The sequence below is a fragment of the Chiloscyllium plagiosum genome, chromosome 27 (assembly GCF_004010195.1).
Source record: "Chiloscyllium plagiosum isolate BGI_BamShark_2017 chromosome 27, ASM401019v2, whole genome shotgun sequence".
NCBI lineage: Eukaryota > Metazoa > Chordata > Chondrichthyes > Orectolobiformes > Hemiscylliidae > Chiloscyllium > Chiloscyllium plagiosum.
The window spans coordinates 28,192,626-28,217,853 of record NC_057736.1 but is presented as its reverse complement, the minus strand read 5'-3'; the positions used below and the strand labels follow the sequence as shown (position 1 = coordinate 28,217,853).

The 25,228-nt window shown below is 39.5% G+C and overlaps 2 protein-coding genes across 15 annotated transcripts in view; one reads left to right on the top strand and one right to left on the bottom strand.

Annotated features, from left to right (window-relative positions):
• Positions 1-15: 15 nt before the first annotated feature.
• On the top strand, positions 16-24,673 carry LOC122563702 (tissue alpha-L-fucosidase-like). Of its 2 annotated transcripts, XM_043717810.1 has the most exons (3): positions 16-100; positions 258-413; positions 24,344-24,673. In XM_043717810.1, exons 1-3 carry the CDS (start codon positions 21-23, stop codon positions 24,369-24,371), a joined length of 264 nt encoding a protein of 87 aa, XP_043573745.1. In that variant the 5' UTR covers positions 16-20; the 3' UTR covers positions 24,372-24,673. The 2 variants fall into 2 exon arrangements, 1 of the variants encoding a protein (XP_043573745.1); XR_006315696.1 differs by lacking the exons at positions 16-100; positions 24,344-24,673 and adding an exon at positions 7,081-7,162 and having other exon boundaries at positions 327-413.
• The window catches only part of LOC122563698 (zinc finger and BTB domain-containing protein 8A-like), a 25,987-nt gene continuing 4,701 nt past the window's right edge, over positions 3,943-25,228 (bottom strand). For 2 of the 13 annotated variants that reach the window (XM_043717789.1, XM_043717791.1), the window contains exons 2-4: positions 7,711-8,659; positions 7,029-7,207; positions 3,943-5,638 (exon numbers count right to left, since the gene is read on the bottom strand). In XM_043717789.1, coding sequence (XP_043573724.1) covers positions 5,276-5,638; positions 7,029-7,207; positions 7,711-8,659 — 1,491 coding nt within the window. In that variant the 3' untranslated portion in view covers positions 3,943-5,275. The other 11 variants (XM_043717792.1, XM_043717797.1, XM_043717796.1 and 8 more) reach the window with 11 other exon arrangements.

The following is a 25,228-nucleotide window of genomic DNA, read 5'->3' as shown; positions in this document are numbered from 1 at the left end:
ACCCCCACTCTTTGTTAGCGATGCTTAGCGTCATTGAATGTTTGCAACGAATTATGATCATCGGACAGAAATTAGCCTTAAAGATGAAACGTCTTCGTCGGTGAGTGAAGACATCTTTCGAAGTATCATTTTCACCCAAGATATCATTTCTCGGCGACGCCGCGCTTTATTCAACCTAACTGTGTTGCATGCTTCATAAGCCCCAAAATAGATACCCTCATATACTCCCTCCTTCTCCAAATCCTTCCCCTTTCCAGTAGTTCTGGGGAAGGTGTGCACCAGCCCGAGTATGTGAACTTTATGAACGAGAACTACCCAGAGGGGTTCAAATACAGTAAGTTCGCCCCAGCATTTACCGCAGAGTTCTTCGATCCAGATCAGTGGGCAGAGGTGATTCAGAAATCCGGAGCCAGGTACAGTACAACATGAAGAACTTCGAAAACGTTATGAATGTGGGGAATCGAATATTATATCAATATGTATTTTGAATTAGGATTTTTTTCGCGGATATACTAGGAAGCTAGGAATATTTGCATTTAAATTACGCCTACTTAATCTAACCGATGTCTCTGCACACTCAAATAAATGTCACCAACACACTATCAAGAGGGCAAAACCAAGTTTTCACGTGGATGACCACTTTCCATTTTTCCGTCGGGGGTTGGGGATTGTGGTGAACACGTTTTGGAAAGATAAAAAACTAACGCGAATTTCGGCAAAAGAAAAGCATTTGCAAAGCACTAAATCGATAATTTAAATAAATAGTTATTTAAAAATGGCCATTAAAAACAGTAGAGGTGACTAACAAGACATTTTCGGTTCGCCTTTTCACTTCAGAAGCAGAATGCCAGAGACAGACTAGCCTCAAGTACTGATCACTTAGAAAGTGGTTTGAGAGCAGGATGGTGATAAGAGGTGGGATTTAAGGTGGCCTTGGGTTGCACTTGGCATGAATGTTACTTATTAGCCAAAACATGGATATTGTCCAAGTCTTATGAACATGGACTGCTTCAGGAATTGAGTCTTGCGAGTGGTGCTGAATATTGGTCAAAATCTGTTGAACATTGGGCAATCATCTGCAAACATGCTCACTTTTGACCATACGGTGGAGGGATGGTGATTGATTAAGCAGCTGGAGATGGTTGGGCCTAGAACACCATCCTGTGGAACTCTTACAGAGATGTTCTGAAGGTGAGATGAGTGATCTCCAACAACCACACCATCTTCCTTTTTAATCAGGTATGACTCCAAATAGTGCACCTCTTGACTCAATTTTGTTAGAACCCCTTTATGCCACACATAGTCAAATATAGCCTTGATGTCAAGGACAGTCACCCCTACCTCGCCTTTGGAATTCAGCTGTTTTGTCCATGTTTGAACTGAGACTGTAATGAGGTCAGGGGTTGCGTGTTGCTGGTAAAATCAAACTGCACATTAGTGACCAGATTATCACTAAGCAAGTGTTGCTTGATAGCACTGTTGATGACCACGTCATCACTTTATTGATAATCAAAAAGAGACTGGTGTGGTTGTAATTCACTGGATTGGATTTGTTAACTTTAGTACTGCTAAAATACTGACAGGGCCCAAAGACCTTACAGTATTTACTGCCCCAGCTTTTTCTTGATATCATTCAGAGTGGATTAAATTGACTGAAGACCGGTATTTGTGATACTGAGAACCTCTCAAGGAGGCCAAGATGAATCATCCACTTGACATGTTTGGCTGAAGATTTTAGCAAATGTATGAGCCTTAACCCTTTTATTGATATGCTGGGCTCCCCCATAATAGAGGATGGCAATATTTGTGGAGTCTCACTGTCCAGTAAATTGTTTAATTGTTCACTGTCATTCATTACTAGATATTGAAGGACTGCTGGCTGTGGAATTCTTTAGCCCTGCTTATGCTTTTCAATACACAAGTTGTCCTGTTTTGTAGCTTTTCCAGGTTGACAATTTTTTAGATCTGCTTGGTACTGCTCCTGGCATATCCTCCTGCACTTTTAATTGAGCCAGAGTTAATTCTCTGTCTTGGTGGTAATGATAAGATTGGCATTTAACAAGTTATAAGGTTGCAGATTGTATTGAGTATAATTTTGCTACTGCCAATGACCCATCAATGCCTCAAATTAGCGATCTATGTGGCCTCAATACCAGTTAGCACAGTGATAGCACTACATCAAACAATGCAAAGTATCCTCAATATGAAGCCAGAAGAGACAATGTCACCCTGAAATAATAAAGATACAAGTTCCAATGAGAATATGAAACTGAAAAATAATGAGTGAAAAAGTTGCATTGACAAAATTATGGGACTGAAATTTGACAAGTCCTCAGGATCCAATAACTTTCACCCTAGTGTTAAGATATGGCAACAGATATAGAAAATGTATTATTCATCTTTCATAATTCTATTAAGTCTACAAAGTACTGGCAAACTGGAAGGTTCCAAATGTATCACCATTGTTTAAGAAAGGAAGGAGAGGAAACTACCGACCTTTTAGCTGCAAGTCAGTAGTGGCAAAACTAGAGAAACTATTAAAGAGTGTGATTGTTAGATATTTATGTAATATTTATGATAGGACTGAACCAACATGGATTTATGAAGAAAAAATTGTGTTTGACAAACCAGTTAAGAGGTTTTGAGGGTACTACAAGCAAAGCCCTTGACAGAGAACCAATTGTTTTAGTGAGATTTGAATTTCAGATGGCCATTGATATTCCCCATATGGGAGATTAGCAAATTAAATTTAAAGTGCTTGAGACTGGGGGTAATATACTAGCATGGATGATGTCGTTGTAAAGACACTGGCCGAGTAATCCAGATCTCCAGGCTAATGTCCTGAGGATGTCAGTTGAAATCCCACAATGGCAGATAGTGAAGTTTGAATTCACTATAGATCTGGAATTAAAATTCACCTAGTTCACTAATGCCCTTTAGGAAAGGAAATCATACATCCTTACCTGGTCTGGTCTATGTGAACTACAGCAATATGGCTGACACCTAAATTGCCTTAGAGTAGTTACGGATGTGCAATAAGTGCTCGTCCGGCCAGCAATACCCACATCTCATGAATGAGTGAAAAGAAAATTTAAAAATTAAACTTAGGAGCTATGAGACTATATAGTGGTGATCTCAAATATGTGACAATTGTAATGCAGTTAATTGATCCACAATTGTCATTTGTGCTGAACTGAAAATGTAATAATCAGAACACCAAAATTAGTTCATATGACTGACAAAATTTATGAAAAAAATGTTCAATTTATTTTGTCAGTTATTTACACTCTGTTGAATAAACAGACATTTTTCTGGCCTCCAAAGTACAAAGAAAATTATTTGGACTTACAACTTGGACATGATTTAATAACACTGTTGTTCTAAAGCTAACATAATACATTACAAGTCTCAGCTATTAAAACGAAATGTGTTTGGCTATTCAGAACACTCATTCGATCCATACCTAACTTAAATAATTAGTCCCACAACAAAACATTAAGTTTAATTTTGAATATTTCAAAATACACAATCATCCAAAAGTAATGAACCATATCATATTTGAGCAATCCTTCAACTCCTGTAAGATAAAATCCAAGCAAACATGTACATTTTAAAAAATTCCATTCCTTGCAATAGCACATAACTGTTCTGGATCAGCCTTATGTTAAGGCTTGAACCACAAAATTTTAATTCGTGATCACTTAAAATCAAATTCCTTATCTTTTCCCTAAACCATTTATGTAAATTGAGTCTTCTTTGCAACAAAATAGAAAACATATATCCCATTATCAAGAGTGTGGTGCCCATTATCAAGAGTGTGGTGCTGGAAAAGCACAGCAGGTCAGGCAGCATCCAAGGAGCAGGAGAGTCAACATTTCAAGCATTAGCCTTTCATCAGGAATCAGGGCTCCTGCTCCTCGGATGCTGCCTGACCTGCTGTGCTTTTCCAGCACCACACTCTCGACTCTGATCTTCAGCATCTGCAGTTCTCACTTTCTCCTATATATCCCAAAATACCTACCTGTGGACCAGTGAGTAACATGTACCTTCCCTTTTTTTTGTATAGTGGTGCTCAGAGAGTCACCTGAATGGACACTTTAATTTAAAGCTTAGGCATATAACCAGAGAGACCATTTCCAGCAATATTTTACATTCAGATCTAATAACACCAGGCCATGAAAAGTAATGAAGGATAATAATGACAGTCTCTGTACGATGAGTTACCGTTTACTAAGGCAAATAGTTTTACCTTATTATAGATGCTGTATTAAACACAAGTTATTGTTCTGCATGTGATTCTATATTTCTGAAGTCCAAGGAGTCCAAACACCAAGGATATTTTGTATACCCCAATACATCATAACATGAGAGTGACAAAGATGTTCTAACTAAAACTGAAGAGAATGAGCAACATTTGCTTTAACAAACTAAGAAGCAAAGTAGATAATGACATGGGATATTTATTCTCTACATTTCACATGACCAAAAAGTAAATTGTATGATTTCAAACAAAGTGAACCTTTAGAGGAAGTATGTTGAAAAAAAATTGATTTGGCAACATCATTAAATGAGGTTTGTTCTAATTCCTGCCATTGAGAGTTTCTATCTGAAGTCTGAAAAAGTAATTAGATCAAGAGTTCAATGGATAAATAATTGGGGCTGCCAGCAGCACCACTACACTCACTGGAATTAAAGTGACGGTAACATGTACCTTTCCATTTCCACAAATGCTTACTTTTCTAAAACAAGCCAAGACATAGGTTTTGTATTTGTTCACACTTGCTTTGAACATAACACAAGAACAGTAAATGGTGGCCTTGTCAGCGACATCACATTTCCCATGAATAAAAATACAATTCCAGGACCACTTTTGAGTACAAAATGTTGCTGTTGAACCTCTCATACCTATGTACAACATTAGATAGGACAGTTTGCCATGAGAATTGGCTCTCTGATAGCTGTATTTTATTTTTACTTTTGAGCACAAAAGAAATCCAGAGGAAGATCTATTCTAATCACATCCGGAAGATTCACTTCCTTTTACCACTCTTCACGTAACATTAAAACAATTTAATTTTTAAAACAATAGTTAGATATTTTGTTGAAGAATTCACCCCTCACCCCATTTAACAGGAATGAGAAACAAATATATATCTGCGGCCTTTAACCCTCTGTTAGGCAAAGAAATGTAGATATTGTTGGAATCTGGCTCAGGAACCTCAATAACTATTATATGTTTACTTTCTGTTAAAGAAAAATCTGTATATTTGTTTATTCAGTCACTATTCTTAATTTTCTCATAAATTTGGACCTTTTCATCTGCATCATCCAGGATTTCTTGTACTGCATGAACTTCGTTGTTTCCTGAACCCTCGCCCCCTGAGCTCAGGATCTCAGTCTCTCCATCTGGCTCTGTGGACATCCAGCCAGATTCTTTGTCACTTTCCTGAAATTCCAGATCCTGGTCTGGCTGTGCTTCCAGGTCAATAGGCTCATCATCGTGACCGGAGTTCATCAGACATGCACAATTATTGCACAGTCCATAGCACTTGCCATCATGTTGCACAATTTTAGCTGCAATGCCGGTGAATGGCTTCCTGCAGACCTTGCAGATAACCAGCTTTCCGGATTTGTGGATCTAGGAATGTTCAAACAAAATATAAAATTAGGAAAATGAAAGCCATAGATAATGTCGTGGATTGATAGAGACTTTATCTAGTAGCAAAATGGTTGTAAATTGGAAGACAGATTTAAAGTAATTGGCAAAAGAAATAATGGACAACCTGAGAATTTTTTTTTTTAAAGGCAGTGAATATTGTGATTGGAAGGAGAATAATAATTCCAAGAGATCTGGATAAATACTTGAAGGAACAAAACTTGAGCTTTGGAGAAAAAAGCAAAGAAGCTAGGCTATTTTGAGAGCACTGCAAGACAGCCAGCACAAGCAGTGGATCAAGTGGCACATTCGTATGTTTTTATGAGTTCATTATACACATTAACTTCTGCTCCATTACGTTAATTGTAATGTTTTGGGAAGTGGGGTCAACTGATATATGCCCAATATTGCAATGTAAATAAACACTGACTATATCAAGCACTCATCAGTAAAGCAACAATTTGTTTGTTTCAAAATCAGCAAGATAAGTTCCACCACTGTTAATGGGAATAGATTGACCACATATAGTATTTAGAGCCAGACATTTGAAATTGTTCAAGGTTGAATGAAAGCAGAGTTCTTTCAGTTTTAGAAGTTCTTAAATCATAAATCATCTGTAATCTATTAAACTTTAAAATAATCTTTTCTTGTACATATATAGATGGCCTGTTAGCTAGATGGCTAGTCTGTAATTTAAATAATGACAGCGCAGATTGATTTGTTTTCCAGCTGAGGTAGATTTTGGGCTTGCCTTTTCACCTTGCCCCAAGAGTGGAAGAGAATTCTGAACGATCACTGGCAAAAACTGCCAAGAAAATAGTTCAGGATAAAGCATCAGACCGTGAGCCAAGGACCTGAATTTTAGCAAAGCATATGCAAATGAATGAGTAAAACTAACTAGTATATTTTTTATCGATAGTCCAAAGTAAAAGTGCAGTTTGAACAGGATAGCAGGAGAGAAAAATATGAGTCAGTTATGTAAGTTGAGTTTTAAATGACCAAATTTTACTTTAAAAACCCTATCGAAGAGAAAATGAAAGAAGATCGGGTATTCCACAATCCTGGATGCAAGTTTGCTGACTGAGCTGGAAGGTTCATTTTCAGGCGTTTCGTCACCATACTAGGTAACATCATCAGTGAGCCTCCAGATGAAGCTCGTTAGTATTCCACAATTCTATGCCTGATCTAATCCAAGTCGTAGTCTGGTACTAATCAGTCATACTTCTCCCCATTCCAGCTTACTGATTACATTACTGTACAACAGATAATGGTTCAGTTAAGTTACAGGAATTCAAGATGCGCATATGCTGTGATGAACATAGGAACGAGAAATAATTTGCAATCTCACAGCGCAAAAGGAGTTCATGCTTACAGTTAGGACATGACTACGAAGATGCTCAAGCCGTGTGAATCTCTTCCCACAGGAGTCACAGGGATATGGTCGCTCCCCTGTATGTGATCGAAGATGCCGCTTCAAGTCAGATTTCCTCTTTACTGTATGCGTACAGAATGGACACTTGAATCTCATCTTTGGTAACATACTGCAGTCTCCTTGGAAAAAATGCACTTTTTCAGTACAACCTTCTTACACTGAAATCAAAATATTGACAACGTTCTACATATGCAATGTAACCAGATGAATGTAAATATAAGTTATATTAAAATCGCATGTCCACGGCATTTGAATTGTTGGAATTCCTTAAATAAGAAAACATCTAAGGGAGCTACATTTACAGTTGTATTCTCATCACAATCTTTTACACTTCTTCAATTCACACAGGAAGGGACAACCTTTTTCCCTCCTGTGTTTCTGAAATTTGTAATTACGAATCAATTAAATTGGCAACAACCTTTCAAATTACAGGATTCTAATTGAAATACTAACATACAGCAAATTTACAGATCTGATCTCATATATGTGGGCTATCCTGTCTTTAGATAGGGGTGAAACTAGATAAAGATGTTTTACAGAAAACAAAGGGAGCCAGACACCAAAACGCACTAGAAATGTGCCCTCCATCCCATTCTGACACACAGGATATAAAACACTTTACCTGCACCTTCTCCACTCCAGTCCCCCACAACTTCCAAAATTGTAGGCATTGGAGGATACCAATCTTCAGCTTTTCGACCTCTACCTCGTGAAGGTTGCCTTACTGAGTCACCGTTTCGTCGTGGCAATGGCCAGTCCCTGGGCAAAACATCAGGCTCATGCCTGAACTGATAACTCACATGAGGGGCACTCAATTCGGAATCTGGTGTTCTTTTTTCCTCAGCTTGAGAAACAGTGTTTATATTTTCAGATGTTCTGGCAGTCACACCAGAACCACACAGATTACTAACTTTGAAAACAGGAAGTTCAGGTACTTCCTGGTGTGCTCGATTATTCACTAAAGAGTTTGGCAGATGGTCTCTTGGAGAATGCTGGAGGTTTGCAACTTGTTGATGAAAGTTGAAGTTTCTCCAGGAGTGTCCAACAACAGACCCTGGATCGGTACTTTTTTGAACGTGAACAGAGTTAGTCTCCAGACCTCGGCTGCTGGTATACAAAGATGACACATCCCCACACTTATTTTCACCATTACTGGAATGGTTGAAATATCTCTCTTTCTCACTGATGTCCAGAGATGATTTGATGAAGCTTTTGCAGGCACTGATCACGTCAGTCATCTGCAAGTAGCTGGCAGCTGACATCACATCAATGACATTTTGGCTTGTGAGGGACAGCCTCCCAGAATATATGAAGTCTAAAATAAGTGTAAATGCATCAGCAGAAAAGACATCAAAAGTCGCTACCGTAGGCTGTCCCACATCCTGTGCATTATGTAAGAGAAGCATCCGAAAGTAGCCACAGCTGGCAAATAAAACATTACGATGACCCTTGAAGACTCTTCCCTCCACAATGATGCTGCAATCACAAAACATTTCTTGTTTGCGCTGTTCATTTAACTGTTGAAGCAGTCGGGCTTGGTGAGAGGAGATCTCCATTTTGAGAGCAGTCTTCTGTGGACATGAAGAATGAAGAACATCACTTTACTGATCGGAAATAGATGCAGCAATAGGCTAGTCAGCCCCTTGAGCCTGCTCTGCCATTCAATGGGATCATGGATGATCTCCTAATTCATGCCATTTTCCTACACTTTCCTCATATCCTTTGATGTCTTTAATATATAGGCACCTACCAATTTACAATTTATATTAAATTCTTAATTCATTCCAAGTAGCATTTTGTTTCTTAAAAAATTCTATATTAAGCGAGAAATAATGGAGATTGCAGAGGTTGTTTATTTGAGCTTTAAAGGTTTTCAATACAGTCCTACAAAAGAGATTAGCATGTAAAATTAAAGTGGATCTGACTGGGGGTAATGTACTGATATGGATTGAGAAGTGGTTGGCAGACAGGAAGTAAAGAGATTAAATAACTGGGTCTTTTTCCAAGTAGCAGCCAGTGACTAGTGATGTACCATAGGGATCAGTGCTTAGACCCAGCTATTTACAATAATGTAGAGGAGAGACCTAAATATAATACCTGAGTTTGCAGGTGACACAAAGCTGGATAGGAGGATGTAGAGATGTTTCAGTGTGAGGTGAACAAGTTCAGTGAGTGGGTAAAAGCATGGCAGATGCAATATGATGTGGATAAATTTGAGATTATCCACTTAGGTAGCAAAACAAGATGGATTATTATCTTAAAGGTGATAGACTGGGAAGGGTAGAGCAATGACAAGACCTGGATGTCCTTGCTGAAAGTAAGCATGCAGGTGCAACAGGTGGTGAAGAAGGTAATGTTATATTGGCCTTCATTACAAGAGGATTCAAGTAAAGGAGCATGGATATCTTGTTGTGATTGTTGAGATCTTAGTAAGACCATAGCTGGCGTGTTGTGTGCTGTTATGGTCTCCTTGTCTGGAAATGGATACTCTGCCGAAGGAGGGAGTGCAACAAAGATGTACCAAACTGATTCCTGGAAAAGACACGATTGGTTAGGACTATACACACTGGAGTTTAGAAGAATGAGGGGAATCTCACAGAAACCTATAAACTATTCTGACAGGAGTAGACAAAATAAACACAAGAAAGGATGTCCCCAATTACTGTGGCGTCCAAAAACAGGGGTTATAGTTTAAGGTTACAGGGTAGGCCATTTAGGACCAAGATGAGGAGAACATCCTTCAGAGATTGGTGAGCCTGTGCAATGCTCTCCCACAAAGAGCACTTGAAGACAAAACATTGAATATTTACGAAAGAGAGATAGATGTTGTTCTTAGGTCTAAAAGGGTATGAGGAAAAAGTACTGAATTGGAGAATAAGTCACAATGATAGTGAAAGGTGGAACAGGCATCAAGGACCAAATGGCCTATTCCTACTCCTAACCTCTGTCTCCAGACAATAGAAAAAAAAGACATAAAACCTGCAATAATACTGAATACTTTAGTAAACCAAATTTATCAATATTAAGTTCTCAAAGCCCACCTGCTGAATCCTTTTGACATATATCTCTACAAGACAATCCCAGCTGTTTCCTGTTCTATTGTGTATTTTCTGCATTTTAAAATCTTTTTCTAAAGCGTCAAGTCAACATTTTACGTAGAAAGCACTCCAATAAACAATACAAATAAGGGACAAGATTGCAGGCAGTACATCTAACTAGAGTCATAAAATTGTAGAGTCAAACAGCATGGAAACAGAACCTTCAGTCCAACTGGTGCACACTAAACATGTTCCCAAACAAAACTAGTCCCACCTACCTGCATTTGACCCTCCAAACCTTTCCTATTCATTGTACTTATCCAAATGTCTTTTAAACGATGTAACTGTATCTGCACCCCCACTTCCTTTGGCAATTCATTCCACTTACTAAACACTCTCAGTAAAAAGATTGCCCCATGTCCTTTCTCCTCTCACCTTAAAAATATGCCTCCTACTTTTGAAATCCCCCACTTTAGAGAAACAACCTTTGCTGTTCATCTTATGTATGCTCCTCATGAATTTACACTTTCAACATAATACAACTTTAAAGTAGTTTAAAACAAACTTTTTTTTGTTAGTGACTCTATGGAGTGACATAATCAAAACTGCTTTTTCAAAAATATATATTCAAATATGGGCCCATTACTGGCAGGATAAAGAACTTATGTTGGAAAATAGAGAAAAAAATGAGTTTGTGTCTGTTTTTTGAGAAAGATATAAGTAACCTCTCAGAACTAGAGATCCAAGTGACTAAGGAGATGGAGGAATTGTAGCAAATTATTGTACTGGAGAAATTAATGTGGCTGAAAGTTGACAAATCCTAGGACCTGACATTCTATATGAGGTGGCTACTGAGCTAACACATTGGTGATTATGTTCCAAAATGCTACAGGTACTGGAATAATTCCTGCAAATTGGAATGTAGCAAATGTCACACCTCTATTTCAGAAAGGAGCAAGGCAAAATTCAGAACTATATACATATTAGCCTTATATAATAGGGGAAAGTACTAGAATCTGTTATAAAGGATGTGTTAAATAGATACAGATAATAACAATTGATTGGCTATTGTCAACAGGATTTTTGACAAACAGATTTCTGAAGACATTACTAACAAAATTGATAAAGGAGGGCCGATGAAGGTGTTATATTTAGATTTTCAGAAGGCTGCTTAGAAAAATTAAGATACATGGGATAGAAGGTAATGAACTGACATGCACTAAGATTGACATATAGAAAATAAAATGTACGTATAAATAGGTCATTTTCACATGGGTAGGTTGTAATTACTGCAGTACTTCAAACCCCAGTTCTCACAATATATATTGAAAACTTAGAGCTGGGGATCAAACATAATATCTCCAAATTTGCAGATAATACAAAGCTAAGTGAGAATGTACATTGTGAAGATGTAAAACAATATCAGGAGGATTTGGGCAGGCTTGGTGAATGGGCAAGAACATGGCAAATGGAATATAATGTGGAAAATGTTATCCACTTTGGCAGGAGGAACAGATGTGCAGAGTATTTCTTAAATATTAAGACATCAGATGTATAGATGTACTGAAGGACTTAGGTGCCCTTATCAATAGTCACTGAAGACTAAAATGCGGATATAGCAAGCTATTGGGAAGGCAAATTGAATGGTAAACTTCATTGCAAGAGAATGTGCATACAGGAGAAGTGAAGTCCTACTTCAATTATATAGCAGCCTGGTTAGACTGTACATTACAGAGTTTTTTTGTGTATTTTCTGCATTTTAAAATCTTTTTCTAAAGCGTCAAGTCAAGTAACTGAAATCACTCATCCCTGAAACTATTCATATTTACTCATCTACATGTAATACGGCATGTAAGTTGGTTTGTGCAATACAGTAATAACATTGAGAAGTTAAGACGACATTATATATCATGACAGTAATGCTGTAGTTTTTTTGTATTTACAAATTTTATACTTGAAATACAAAAATACAAATGTATAAACCAGGAACAGTTTCTGCCATTTGGTATGATCATGGAGGATCTAATTGCAACCTCAACTCCACATACTCACCTTCCCCTGCACTCATTCCCTGTGCCACTTGCTTACCAAGAATCTGTCTGCCCCGCCTTAAAATTATTCAAAGATTGTGCTTCTACTGCCTTTTGAAGAAGAGTTCCATAGACTTGCTTCACAAGTTTAAAATAAATGAGCCTCATTTCTATTTTAAATGGGCAACTCCATATTTTCAAAGTGACCCCTAGTTCTAGATTCATCCACAAGACAAAACATTCCTTTCACATCAATCCAGTCAAGATGCCTCAAGATCTTAAATGTTTTAATCAAGTCACATCTACCTTTTCTAAACTCCAGCAGATACACGCCTGGCATGTCTAGTCTTGCCTTATAAGATAACCTACCTATTTCAGATATTAGTCTATTAAACCTTCTCTGAAATTTTTCCCAACATATTTACATCCTTCCTTAAATAAGGAGACCAACAATGTACTCAGAACTCCAGATAAGCCCTCATCATTGCCCTGTGTAACTGAAACATAAGCCAGATTTTGATCACTCACTTAACCTACCCATATCCCTTTGTAGCTTCTATGTCCAATTCACAATTTAAATTCCAATCTGTTTTTCTGTCTTTAGAAAAGTTAGTAATCATACTTTTAGTCCCTTCATCCAGGTCATGGATGAATACAGGTCAAGGTCCCAACACTGACACCTACAGCACACCACTTATTACATCTTGCCAACCTGAAAATGATCCATTAAGCCTTCCCAGTTTCCAACTATCTAACCATGCCAATATGCTTACACTCTGTACTGTGAACATTCGTTACATCCATGTGGTAATAGGAGGGAGCCAACAAGCCAAACTCACTTGACATCATCCTCATCATTCACAGATGCATCTGTCTATGGCACTATCATTAGGAAAGATAACCATACAAGTCAATGATGACACAAAATCCAGTCTTCACATAAGGGTTGGCAATGTTGTGTTGTGTACCCAACTACTGAAATGAATAGTACTGACTTCCAACAGATTTAATAACTCAAAATTGGGCATCAATGAGATGCTGTACGCTATCAGCAAAAGCTGAATTGTATTCAACCACAGTAACCTCACAGCTTGGCATAATATCCTACTCCATACAATCTAATGGGAGATTATCCCTGGTTCAAAGAAGAGTACAGGAGGATCTACCAGGAGCAACACCAAACATACGTAAAACCAAGGTGTCAACTTGGTGAAGCCAGAACTCAGGACTACTTGCACATCAAACTATGTAAACTACGCGTTTAAAAAAAAGGACTAAATTATCCCACATTCAATAGATTGGATATAAGCTTTGCAGTCATGCCACATCTAATTGTGAGTGGCACTGGACAAGGAGACAACTGAAAGGAAAAAAAGAAGTTCCACGTGTATTGTCAATGATGGAGCAGCCTAGATTATCAATGCATAACACGGAATCATTTATACCATAGTGTCCAGAAATGTGGAGTCACAAGGATAGGGTCAGGGACTAGGTTTGGATGGAATGCTCTGTGGAGGGTCGGTGAAGACTCAATGGGCTGTCGGGATTCTATGACTCTATTTATATCCATCTTCAGCCAGATGTGCCAAGTGACTGATTCTCCTCCGCCTCTCTCTGAAATCCCAAGCATCAGAGATACCACGCAACAACCAGGTCAATTCTCTATATGTGATATCAAGAAATGGCAGGGGGTACGAGATACTACAAAAAGCTTTAGGCCTTGACAGCATTGCACCAATAGTACTGAAAACATGTGCTCCAGAACAAGCCACACACCTAGCCAGGCTGTTCCCATAGAGTTAGACTATTGACATCTACCAGACAATATGGAAAATTACCCAGGTATGTCCAATACACAAAAATTCAATATGACCAGTTACCATCCGATCAGCCTATTCTCAGTCATCAGCAAAAGAACAAAAGGGGTTGTCAACAGTGCCACTAAGTGGCACTAGCAAAGGAATAACCTGCTCACTGATGCTCAGTTTGGGTTTTGCCAAAGCCACTCGCTCATCTCCTGACCTCATTACAGTCTTGGTTCAACCATGAACAAAAGACTTAAACTCCAGAGTGAAGTGAGAGTTACTGGCCTTGACATAAAAGACAGCATTTGACAGAACAGCATTCAGGATTCCTAACAAAACTACAGGCAATAGAAACAGGAGAAAAGTTCTCCACTGGGTAGAGTTGTACCTAACACAAAAGATAGTTATGGTGTGGAGGTCACTCATATTAATTTGCGAACTTCACTCTTGGAGTTCCTCAGGGCAATATCCTAGGCCAAACCATCTTTAGCTGCCTCATCAATGGTCTTCCCTCTAACATGAAGTCAAAAATAGGGTTGTTCACTCAAAACTGCCATTAGCAATTCACTCAAAATTGCACATTCAGTACCTTTTGCAACCTTTCTGTTACCAAAGTAGTGAATTCCCAATTATCAATCTCCCAGAGTTTGCTATTGACCAGAAGTTCAACTGGACTAGCCATATAAATGCTATGGCGACAAGAATGGGTCATAGGCTTGAATTATACACTGAGTAGCTCACATTCCCCCCCCACCCCCCACCAATACTTGTCCACCAATAACAAGGCACTAATCAGGAGAATAATGATTATTCAGCTCCAATAACACTCAAGTTCCAAATTAGCCCACTTGATTGGCACTCTTCAAAATTCAGTCCTTTTCCCACCAATGTACACTTAGGCAGTAGTATGTACCATTTACAAAATACATTACATCAAGTCACCGATCCTTCTTCAACAAGACATATTGTGAAATCAAAATTCTGGAACTCACTACCTGACAGCACTGTCCCTTACACCAAAGGAGCACACACCATTACCTTCTCCAGGTGAATAAAAGCTGGCCTAACCAGCAATGGCCATATCCCATGAACAGATAAAGAGAAATTTTAAAGTATAATAAAAACAGATTTCACCAAACCCTTTTAATGGAATCTGGGCATGTATTTTATGACTTAAACAAAACTATTTTGCAGGATTATGGGGAAAAGGCGGTGATGTGGGATTAAATAGAATAGTTCTTTCAAAACAGTGATACAGACAATTTGGTAAACAGCCTCTTCCTTTGCTGCAAAATTCTAAGATTCCATGGTTTTATATTTCGGAGATGCCGGTGTTAGACTGGGGTGTACAAAGTTAAAAGTCACACAACACCAGGTTATAGTCCAACAGGTTTAATTGGAAGCACACTAGCTTTCGGAGCGACACTCCTTCATCAGGTGATTCAATCACCTGATGAAGGAGCGTTGCTCCGAAAGCTAGTGTGCTTCCAATTAAACCTGTTGGACTATAACCTGGTGTTGTGTGATTTTTAACATGGTTTTATACTATAGCTCATCAGTTATTCTCTTATTCTTGAAGATGTTGGAGAGCTTAACTTGAACTAGGGAGTCTGAAAAAACAACTTACTTTCAATGCATGCCTATCCACAGAACAACTTCCTATCACCAAATTTCATTATAAATTCTAGTTCACATTCCAAAGGTGAACTGCTAGCCACATCACACTACAGTTACATTTTTGCCAATTACAATGGTCCCACTCCCAAATTCATCCTTTTTACAGATATATTGTAAAAATAGTAAATCTCCAATAACTTTAACTCTCAGTTCATAAACTACCAAAAAATGTTAATATTTAATAATATACACTAAAATGAAAATATGATAAAAAGAGACATAATGTGTGACTTTAATCCAGAGTTGCACAATCTGATAGATTATCCTGTCCTCCAAACCCAAAAGTCTTCCAATGTCACGTTAATTTAAAAAATAATGCGCACAAATGGCAAAAACAAATAAAATGGTTATATTTAGGGAAAACAGCCGATTTCTTGATCCTGCCAACTCAGTTGATGTTCCCAAGATTTTATTTATCTAATGATATCAACTGATGAACAGGACTGCTTTCACCGTGAAGCACCCGAATAGGCTGCTCATACTATAATCACACATTGAAAACAATCAGATCAGGAGTACTTAGAGGAAGCAATTGATAAACCTGGACAATTTGAGCTGGAAGATTTTTAAAAATTCCCCCAAAATGGACAGCTGAGAGTAAAACCTTGGCGGGAAAAGTAGATAGACTCAGCTCACGTCTGCACACAGAACCCGCCTCTTCCCTGTTGTAATTGGCTACTACGGACGCCAATCAAATCGCAGCGACACAATAGATAACAATAGCGAGTAACGCCCGGGAGCCAATCCGCCGGCTCGCTGTCCGGGACTAACCGCCCGTGCTCGTGCTCGCCGTCACTAACCGTCAGTTTATTTCAATCCCTGCCCACTCCACAAGAATCCGCCCGTTCAATGCGTGGTCACCCCCGCCCCACCTTGCCTTTCCCGCCCGGTCAGTCTCACTGCCACCCGCTTCTTCAATATGCGATGAACTCCTCCCTTTCTCGAATCCGCCCGGTCAGCCTCACCGCCTGTTCAATGAGCAGTGACTCCCCTCCCCCCCCCCAGAATCCGCCCGCTCACGGCATGCTGCTCCTGTCCTACCGCCCACCATCAATCCACCCGCGCTCGGAACGGGGCAAGCCCGGTACAGACCCCCAACACCAGGATTTCCCCCTCACCCACTTGACCGATTAAGCCTCCGTGCAGTTAAAACACCCGGTTTTCTGCGAGTCGCATACACACAGGATCTTATCCTTCGGCACAATCCCGGACACAGAGTCCGCCAGTACCCCCCGGGGTTATACCCCCGGCCACCAGACCGATCCTGCCTCTCCCTCCCTCACCGGGGTAACCGATAATCCGCCCACCCCCGCCAAACTCAGCAGCCCTTGGGTGGTAATTTAGATTTATGATTTAATGCTGGCATAACGCCCCGAACCCTCCCTTACCAACAACCAACGCTGCACTCCACCCGGTCCGACCCGGACGTGCTTTTAACGCCCGGATTTACACCCGGAGGCACTTAAGAGACGAAAGGCAGCACGAACGATTGAACCGCAATTTTCATTCCAATTGCTGTGGTTATACTAATTTTGGCGGTTTTTGAGTAGTTTCCGTGGTTGTAATTTTATTTTATAAGCTTCTAGAAAATACCCAACTGTTATTTTCCACCAGTGATACACAGACCCCACCTCCGAGGTCTCATTACAGGAGTAGCGAGCTGCATTAGTTGACAGCAAACATCATCCTTCCTGAGCATTTAACCAAAGGGGTTAAGAGCTATGCAGAGAACGGGAAATAAACTATACACTGATTAAGAACCGAAGTATAAATCTGAAAGAGACTTGGCAGTCTTGAGCTCCCTGCTGTAACGCCCATTTTTCTTTACTACCTGCACGGTATAGAAGATCTTTTTTCACATTGCCAGTCTTATTTTCTTCTTCACTAACTTACAACATATTGTATTTGTCCAGCATCTCATTTTAAGAATTCATCTGACATGTACAAAATGAAACGAGTCTCTATAGTGCAACTGCCCATAGAGCTGGAGCTTTGGTTTCCTATCATTCACCTTTCTGCAATATACCTAAACGGTGTCTAAAACATCTTTTAAAAAGTTTATTTATTTTGTTCGTAGCAGTATCTCAATCCAAAACTAGTCCTTTTTAATTTAGAAACTTACTTTGTTATTGAGAACAATAAATAATCTAAACTTTATAATGATGATCATTCTTACCCAAGTATTCTCTCACATTTAGTAAACCTCATTCCCAGCACCAGGTCAAGCAAAGCCTCATACGTAGTTGAACATTGGTCACTTTTATTATATGTATTCTATTTCATAACACTCCTAACACTTAGACAAGTATTGATTTAGATATTGTTTAATTAGCATCTCACTTTCATACCTGATTACCATGCAAATTTGCTCCTTACTCACTGAGGGCTACAAAATGATCACAGGAACATGATCACTCTATTCTCGATTCCGAACAAATGAATTCTGTTCTTTCCCGTTTAAGTTCGTCATCTTTCAAATCAATGTCTTTCCGTCAATATCTTCAACTTATCTTTCGTTTTAGTCGCTTTGTATGCCCTAGTGTTTTGACTGAATGCTCTCCTTGACTGTCTTTGATAACCAAATGAGGTTCGTCCTTGTCAAGTACATCTTTTTGACATAAATACATTTTTGCTAAGCATTATAAACTATCTACTTCCCCCACTCCACCCCCAGTCTATTTTCCTAGCCACTTCAGAGCTCTTTCTTCATATCTCCGCAAATACCCTTTTTAAGTTTAGAACACTGTTTTGAGATCCAAGTTATTCTCTCTGTTTTGTGATTGTCACCCTCCAGAGGGTTAACTGCACCAGCTTTTATTAATCTAACCTCACTACAATTACTAGATCTAAAATACCATGATCCCCAGATAGGTTTTGCAAAATACTCACTAAGAAACAATCCCTGGTGCACTGTATACATTTACCTCCCATGTTACCCTGGTCCATTTAATATGTCCAGTCAAAAGATTCTATAAGTACAATGAGAGCAAAAGAGTGACTACGGAGACAACAGGGCCCCTTTAAAGATTAACGTAGCCATCTATGTGGAACCACAGGAGATGAGAGAGATACTAAACACAAATACTCATATCAGTATTTACTGTGAAGAAGGATATGGAAGCTAGGGAACTTGGGGAAATAAATTATGATGTCTTAAAAAGAATGCATTATACAGGCCAGCAGGTGCTGGAGGTCTTGAAAGTCATAAAAATGGAATTGAGGGTTATCTTTTTTCCCCACACAGAGGGTGGTGCACGTATGAAATGAGCTGCCAGAGGAAGTGGGTACAATTCCAATATTTAAAAGGTGTCTGAGTGGTATAGGAAAAGAGTTTAGAGGGATATGGTCCAAATGCTGGTAAATGGGACTAGGTCAGATTGGGACGTCTGGTTGGCACAGATGAGTTGGACCTAGGGTCTGTTTCTGTGCCGCATGCCTCTATTGCCATGCGCCTTCCTTTGTTTGAACACCTGATATCCTCAAATATTAACCCCCCACTCCTTGTCATTTTTGGATGTTTCCATCATTATTACTGCAAACTCCCACGTCTATTTGAATTAACTAAACCAACACACCATCCTACAAATATGTAAATGTGCATTTTAAACTGATTGCATTCCTCTTTGTCCTTAGTCTGCTCCATTGTTTAATAATGACAGGACTCTTCTAATACTATCCATCCCTTGTTTTGTGCAGTTTATTCCTCTTCACTACATTTATATATCAGTGCTCATATCTTCCTGCCAATTTAATTTCAACCCATGAAGAATTAACCTCCCTGCAATAAAAACGGACCCAGCCCTATTGAGATGCAACCCATCCCTTTGAACTAGTGCCTCCTGTCAATAATTTTTCCAATGCCCCAATTATCTGAAAGACCCTACTGCAACAAACATCAAGCCACTAATTATCCTCCCACAGACACTCAGAATTCTGGTGGTGCAGGAGGAGGGCATTTGCCCCATCATATCTGCACTGGCTCTCTAAGAAGCATGACTTCATGCAATTCATCTATGTTGTTCCCACATGTGGCATATCACTTCAAATCGGTGCCTTCCTCTTCTTGCTCCTCTACCTTGGTATCATGAAGTATCATCCTTTTCTTGCTCCCCATCTATCGAGAACACTTATGATTTTGAAAATCTCTTATCAGGTTTCCTTTTAGTCTCCCTTTCCAACGACTGCAGTCTCAACTTTTCAAATCTATCCTCAGAACTGAAGTTTCTTATCCCTGCAATCATTTTTATAACCTTTTCTGCACTCTCTCCAATGTGTTCATATGCTTCGTATAGTGGGAAGAATGAGCTGCCAGAGGAAGTGGTAGAAGCAAATATAATGACAACATTTAAAAGGCATTTGGACAGGTAGCTGAATAGGAAAGGTTTAGAAGGAGATGGGCTGGCAAAATGGGATTAGTTCAGTTTAGGAAACCTGGTTGGCATAGACAAGTTGGCTGAAGGGTTTGCTTTCCTTCTGTATGGCTCTATGACTCTTAAGTATTTCAACAAACACTTGAATTGCCATAACCTGGTTGGAGTCATGTACGGCACATAGGAAGATGGGTGTGATTGTTGACAGTCAGTCATTTCAGCTTTAAGACATCTCTGTAGTAGTTCTTCAAGGTAGTGTCATAGGCCCAACCACCTTCAGCTGCTTCATCAATGACCTTTCCTCCATCATCAAGTCAGAAATTGGGATGTTCACAATGTTCAGCACCACTCATGACTCCTAAGATACTGAAGCAGTCCAAGTCCAAATGCACAAGGCCTGGACGATATCCAGGTGTGGATAACAAGTAGCAAGTAACCTTCATGTCACCCAATTGCCAGCAATAACCATCTCCAATAAGAGACAATCTAATCACTGATCTTTTGACACTCAACGGTGTTACCATCAATGAATCCCAGATTAAACATCCAGGGGTTACCACTTCACACAGAGGGTGGTGGGAATTTGGAACACATTGCCAGCAGAGGTGATAGAGGCAGGCACAGTAGATTCATTTAAGATGCGTCTGGACAGATGCATGAGTAGGTGGGGAGCAGAGGGTTACAAACGCTTAGGAATTGACTGACAAGTTTAGACAGTACATTTGGATCAGCTCAGGCTTGAAGAGCCGAAGGGCCTGTTCCTGGGCTGTAAATTTTCTTTGTTCTTTGTTCACTGACCACAAACATCATTGGACTTGTCATATAAACAGAGTGGCTACAAAAGTAGGCCAGAGGATAGGAATATTGCAGCTTGTAACTCACCTCCTGACTCCCCAGAGCATGTCCACCATCTATAAGGCACAAGTCAGATGTGCCATGGACTATTCCCGACTTGCCTGGAAAGCTCCAACAATGCTCAAGAAACTTGACATCATCTAGGACAAAGCAGCCCGTTGAATGGGCTACACCATGTCCACAAACATTCAGTCATTCCATCATTAACACAGGAACAATTCTGCTGCTGTTGATGATCCACAGTACCTCATGATACCAAGGCTTGATCAAGTCTGTCCCATTTAGTACAGTGATAGTGCCACCAAACATGATGGAGGGTGCTCTCAATGTGAAGGCAGGACTTTGTCTCCATAAGGATTGTGTGTTGGTCACTCTTATTGATACTGTCATGGACAGATGCCTCAGCAGCTAGCAGATTGGTAAGCATGAAGTCAAGTATGTTCTTCCCTCTTTTGGGTTTCCTCATCACTTGCCACAAACCCAGTCTAACAGCTATACCATTTAGGACCTGACCAGTTCAATCAGTATTGATGCTGCCAAGCCATTCTTGATGGTAGATGTTGCAATTGTACTAGCTTCCATCACTTCCTCTGGCAGTTCATTCCATACATGTACCATCATCTGCGTGAAAAGGTTGCCCTTTGGGTCTCTTTTGTATCTTTTCCATCCTACACTAAACCTATGCCCTCTTGTTCTGGACTACCCCACCCCAGGGAAGAGACTTTGTCTATTTATCCTATTCATGCCCCTCATTATTTTATAAATCTCTATAAGATCATCCCTCAGCCTCTGACACTCCAGAGAAAACAGCCCCAGCCTATTCAACCTCTCCCTATAGCTCAAATCCTCCAATCCTGGCAACATCCTTGTAAATCTTTTCTGAACCCTCATAACATCCTTCCGATAGGAAGGAAATCAAAATTGCATGCAATATTCCAACAGTGGCCTAATGAATGTCTGCAACATGACCTCCCAACTCCTGTACTCAATACACTGACCAATAAGGGAAAGCATACCAAATGCCTTCTTCACTATCCTAACTACCTGCGACTCCACTTTCAAGGAGCTATAACCTGCACTCCAAGGTCTCTTTGTTCAGCAACACTCCCAAGGACCTTACCATTAAGTCCTGCTAAGATTTGCTTTCTCAAAATGCAGCACCTCTCATTTATCTGAATTAAACTCCATCTGCCACTTCTCATCCCATTGGCCCATCTGATCAAGATCCTGTTGTAATCTGAGGCAATCTTCTTCACTGTCCATGACACCTCCAATTTTGGTGTCATCTGCAAACTTACTAACTATACCTCTTATGCTCACATCCAAATCATTTATATAAATAATGAAAAGTAGTGGACCCAACTCCGATCCTTGTGACACTCCACTGGTCACTAGCCTCCAGACTGAAAAATAGCCCTCCACCACTATCCTCCGTCTTCTACCTTTGAGCCAGTTCTGTATCCAAATGGCTAGTTCTCTCTGTATCACATGTGATCTAACCTTGCTAACCTGTCTCTCTTGTGGAACCTTGTTGAACACCTTACTGAAGTCCATATAGATCATGTCCACCACTCTGCCCTCATCAATCCTCTTTGTTCCTTCTTCAAAAAACTCAATCAAATTTATGAGACATAATTTCCCATGCACAAAGCCATGTTGATTATCCTGTTCCTCAGGATTCCCTCCAACAACTTGCCCACCACCGACGTCAGGCTTACTGGTCTATAGTTCCGTGGCTTTTCCTTACCACCCTTCTCAAACATGGCGCCATGTTTGCCAACCTCCAGTCTTCCGACACCTCATCTGTGACTATCGATGACACAAATATCTCAGCAAGGGGCCCAGCAATCACTTCCCTAGCTTCCCACAGAGTTATAGGGTACACCTGATCAGGTCATGGGGATTTATCTACATTTTTGTGTTTCAAGACATCCAGCACTTCCTCCTCTGTAATATGGACATTTTTAAAGATGTCACCATCTATTTCCCTACCTTCGTTATCTTCCATGTTCTTTTCCACAGTAAACACTGATGCAAAATACTCCATTAGTATCTCTTCCATCTCCTATGGTTCCACACACAGGCTACCTTGCTGATCTTTGAGGGGCCCTATTCTCTCCCTAGTTATCCTTTGACCCAGTGATTAGTCTCTGCAGAACTTTAGATGTCATTCTGAACCACTGCCATAACAATTAAGACTCGGGACCAGACATTTGTCAGTGGAATTAGGCTGGTTTGCTATTTTTATATCCGCACAGACAGGAAGGGCTTGATGGCTTCCTTCTGTGCCATAAAATGTCTGATGATTCTAAGTCCACGCACACTTTCTAAATGTACAGGAGAATCAACAGGTTCCCACGCAGGACATCTGCATCCTTATACCTTAATCTGAAAAGCATTCAGAAAATAATTATTTTATTTTCATCTCTCAGACACTTCCTTCTTGTCAGAAAAGCTTGAAGAGTTGCTATTGGAATCTTTGAATTCACTTCGCCATTTTGATTTTGACCAATTTTAGTATTTAACCTCATATTTCCATAAAAATATCTGAAGTGGTGATTTGTTTGCCTCTTTCATGTAATGCTGCTCCCTCTCACTTCAACAGTTCTGCACTTTAAGGAAAGGTTTAAAAAATGTAATTCTGCTCCCATGCTTTGCATGGTTCTCAGAGCACCCCCTCTCTCATTCTTTCATTCAGTTATGAAATGACAAGCTTGTTTTTCGTCTTGGATAAATGTGTATAGAAATTGCTATTCCTGTGCGAATCCAACAACACTTCTAATTCCATATTTTGGACGAATGACAAACTGGAATTAAACAATCTTCTAGATAAGAGAGAAAGAAAGAAATGCAGTCAGTAACATTACCCTCTCCCTCCTTCCTCCCCCTCTCCTCCTGCTGAGGTAACAAGAGAAGTCAAACAGCTATCAATCAAGATGGACTTCCAGAAGTAATTAGTCTCTAAGCGACCCCGGAGCTAAAATACCTGCAAGCACCTGAACAGAAGTAACAAGTCAGCTTCACAGTTAAACAGTATAATCTGGTTCAGAATCCAGACTATGCCAAGCAATATTGCAGGGGCTCAGTTATAATATACAAGATTCAAACGGTTTCTTTTGCACTCCAAGATGTATTCTGTATTTTGAAACAAAGCAAGTTACTGACCTGAAGCTTGAAATACAGAAGCATGCTCCAAAGATTGGAGAAAGCAAATGGTCAGTCTTAGTTACTACTGCATGCAGCAAACCGGGGATATGGAATCCCAACCAAAGTTGAGAGCAACCAGAAAGTGTTTGCTATAAGCACTGCAGTTCCATGGAGATTGCAATGAGTAATAAATATGAAAGGAGAATGTTCCTTTCTATACTTAAGTATAAGTTGCCCACAAAAAGTGTTTAGTCATTTTGTTATAGTAAACATTTTAAAACAAATCTTGTGCTATTCTTTCAACTGTAACTGGAATTTTGAATCTCTTTTCAGAAGTTATCAGTCTCTACAGAGATTGTAACAACAGTTGAGACCAGGAACCTGGATCATTTGCAACGAATACTACAGTTGTGATCTCAGAAGGTCAAGCAGTGCAGCAGCATAATCCTTTTGTTATGACTTTTTGACATAACAAAAGTCTTCAATTTTCACAATTTTGGATTTTTGATTTTCTTTTTAAACAGAGAAGATATAAAAACTATATTTGAATTTTTAAGTTTTAAGGCAAAGTAAATTTGCACAGACTATTCAACCACAGATGTTAAGTATTTGGTACTTTTTCCTCTCTCAGATTGGCTAACAGAACATCCAGAATCTATTATAATGTGTGTGATTTAATTACGGAATTCAGAACGTGGTGTCTAGTCAGCACATACCCTTAGGCGAGAGACAGTCAGTTAGCTTGGCTGCCAAACATACTAGAAAATTCCTGATAGGGAACAAGTTAGAGACATTGTTCTTTCTCTTCCTACAAATGCAGAAGGAAAGAAAAGGGAGGGGAAAGAAAGACACAAACAATCAGCCATTTTTTTTGAAAATCAGTAGTAAAAGTGAAAGATCTGAGAGCTAAGTGCAGGAAGTTAGCTTTTGCAGTTAGTCATTTGTTGAGAAAGTTAATGCCAAAGTCAGCCAACAAAAAGAACACTGCGTGTCGTTTTTCTTTATTTTTAAATCCCTCCCTCCCCCCCCACTATTTTCAAGAGAAGCAAAATTGAAAGAAGAAAAATGAGGTTTGCTTACAAAGGTTATTTCACTGGCTATCTGTAAAACAAAACAACATCAACAATTCAAACCAGGGCTCATGTCACAAACGTGGTTCACAATCTTCCAATTCAAATGAGACCAGATCCAAGGTTCCAATTATTAAACCTTCAGATT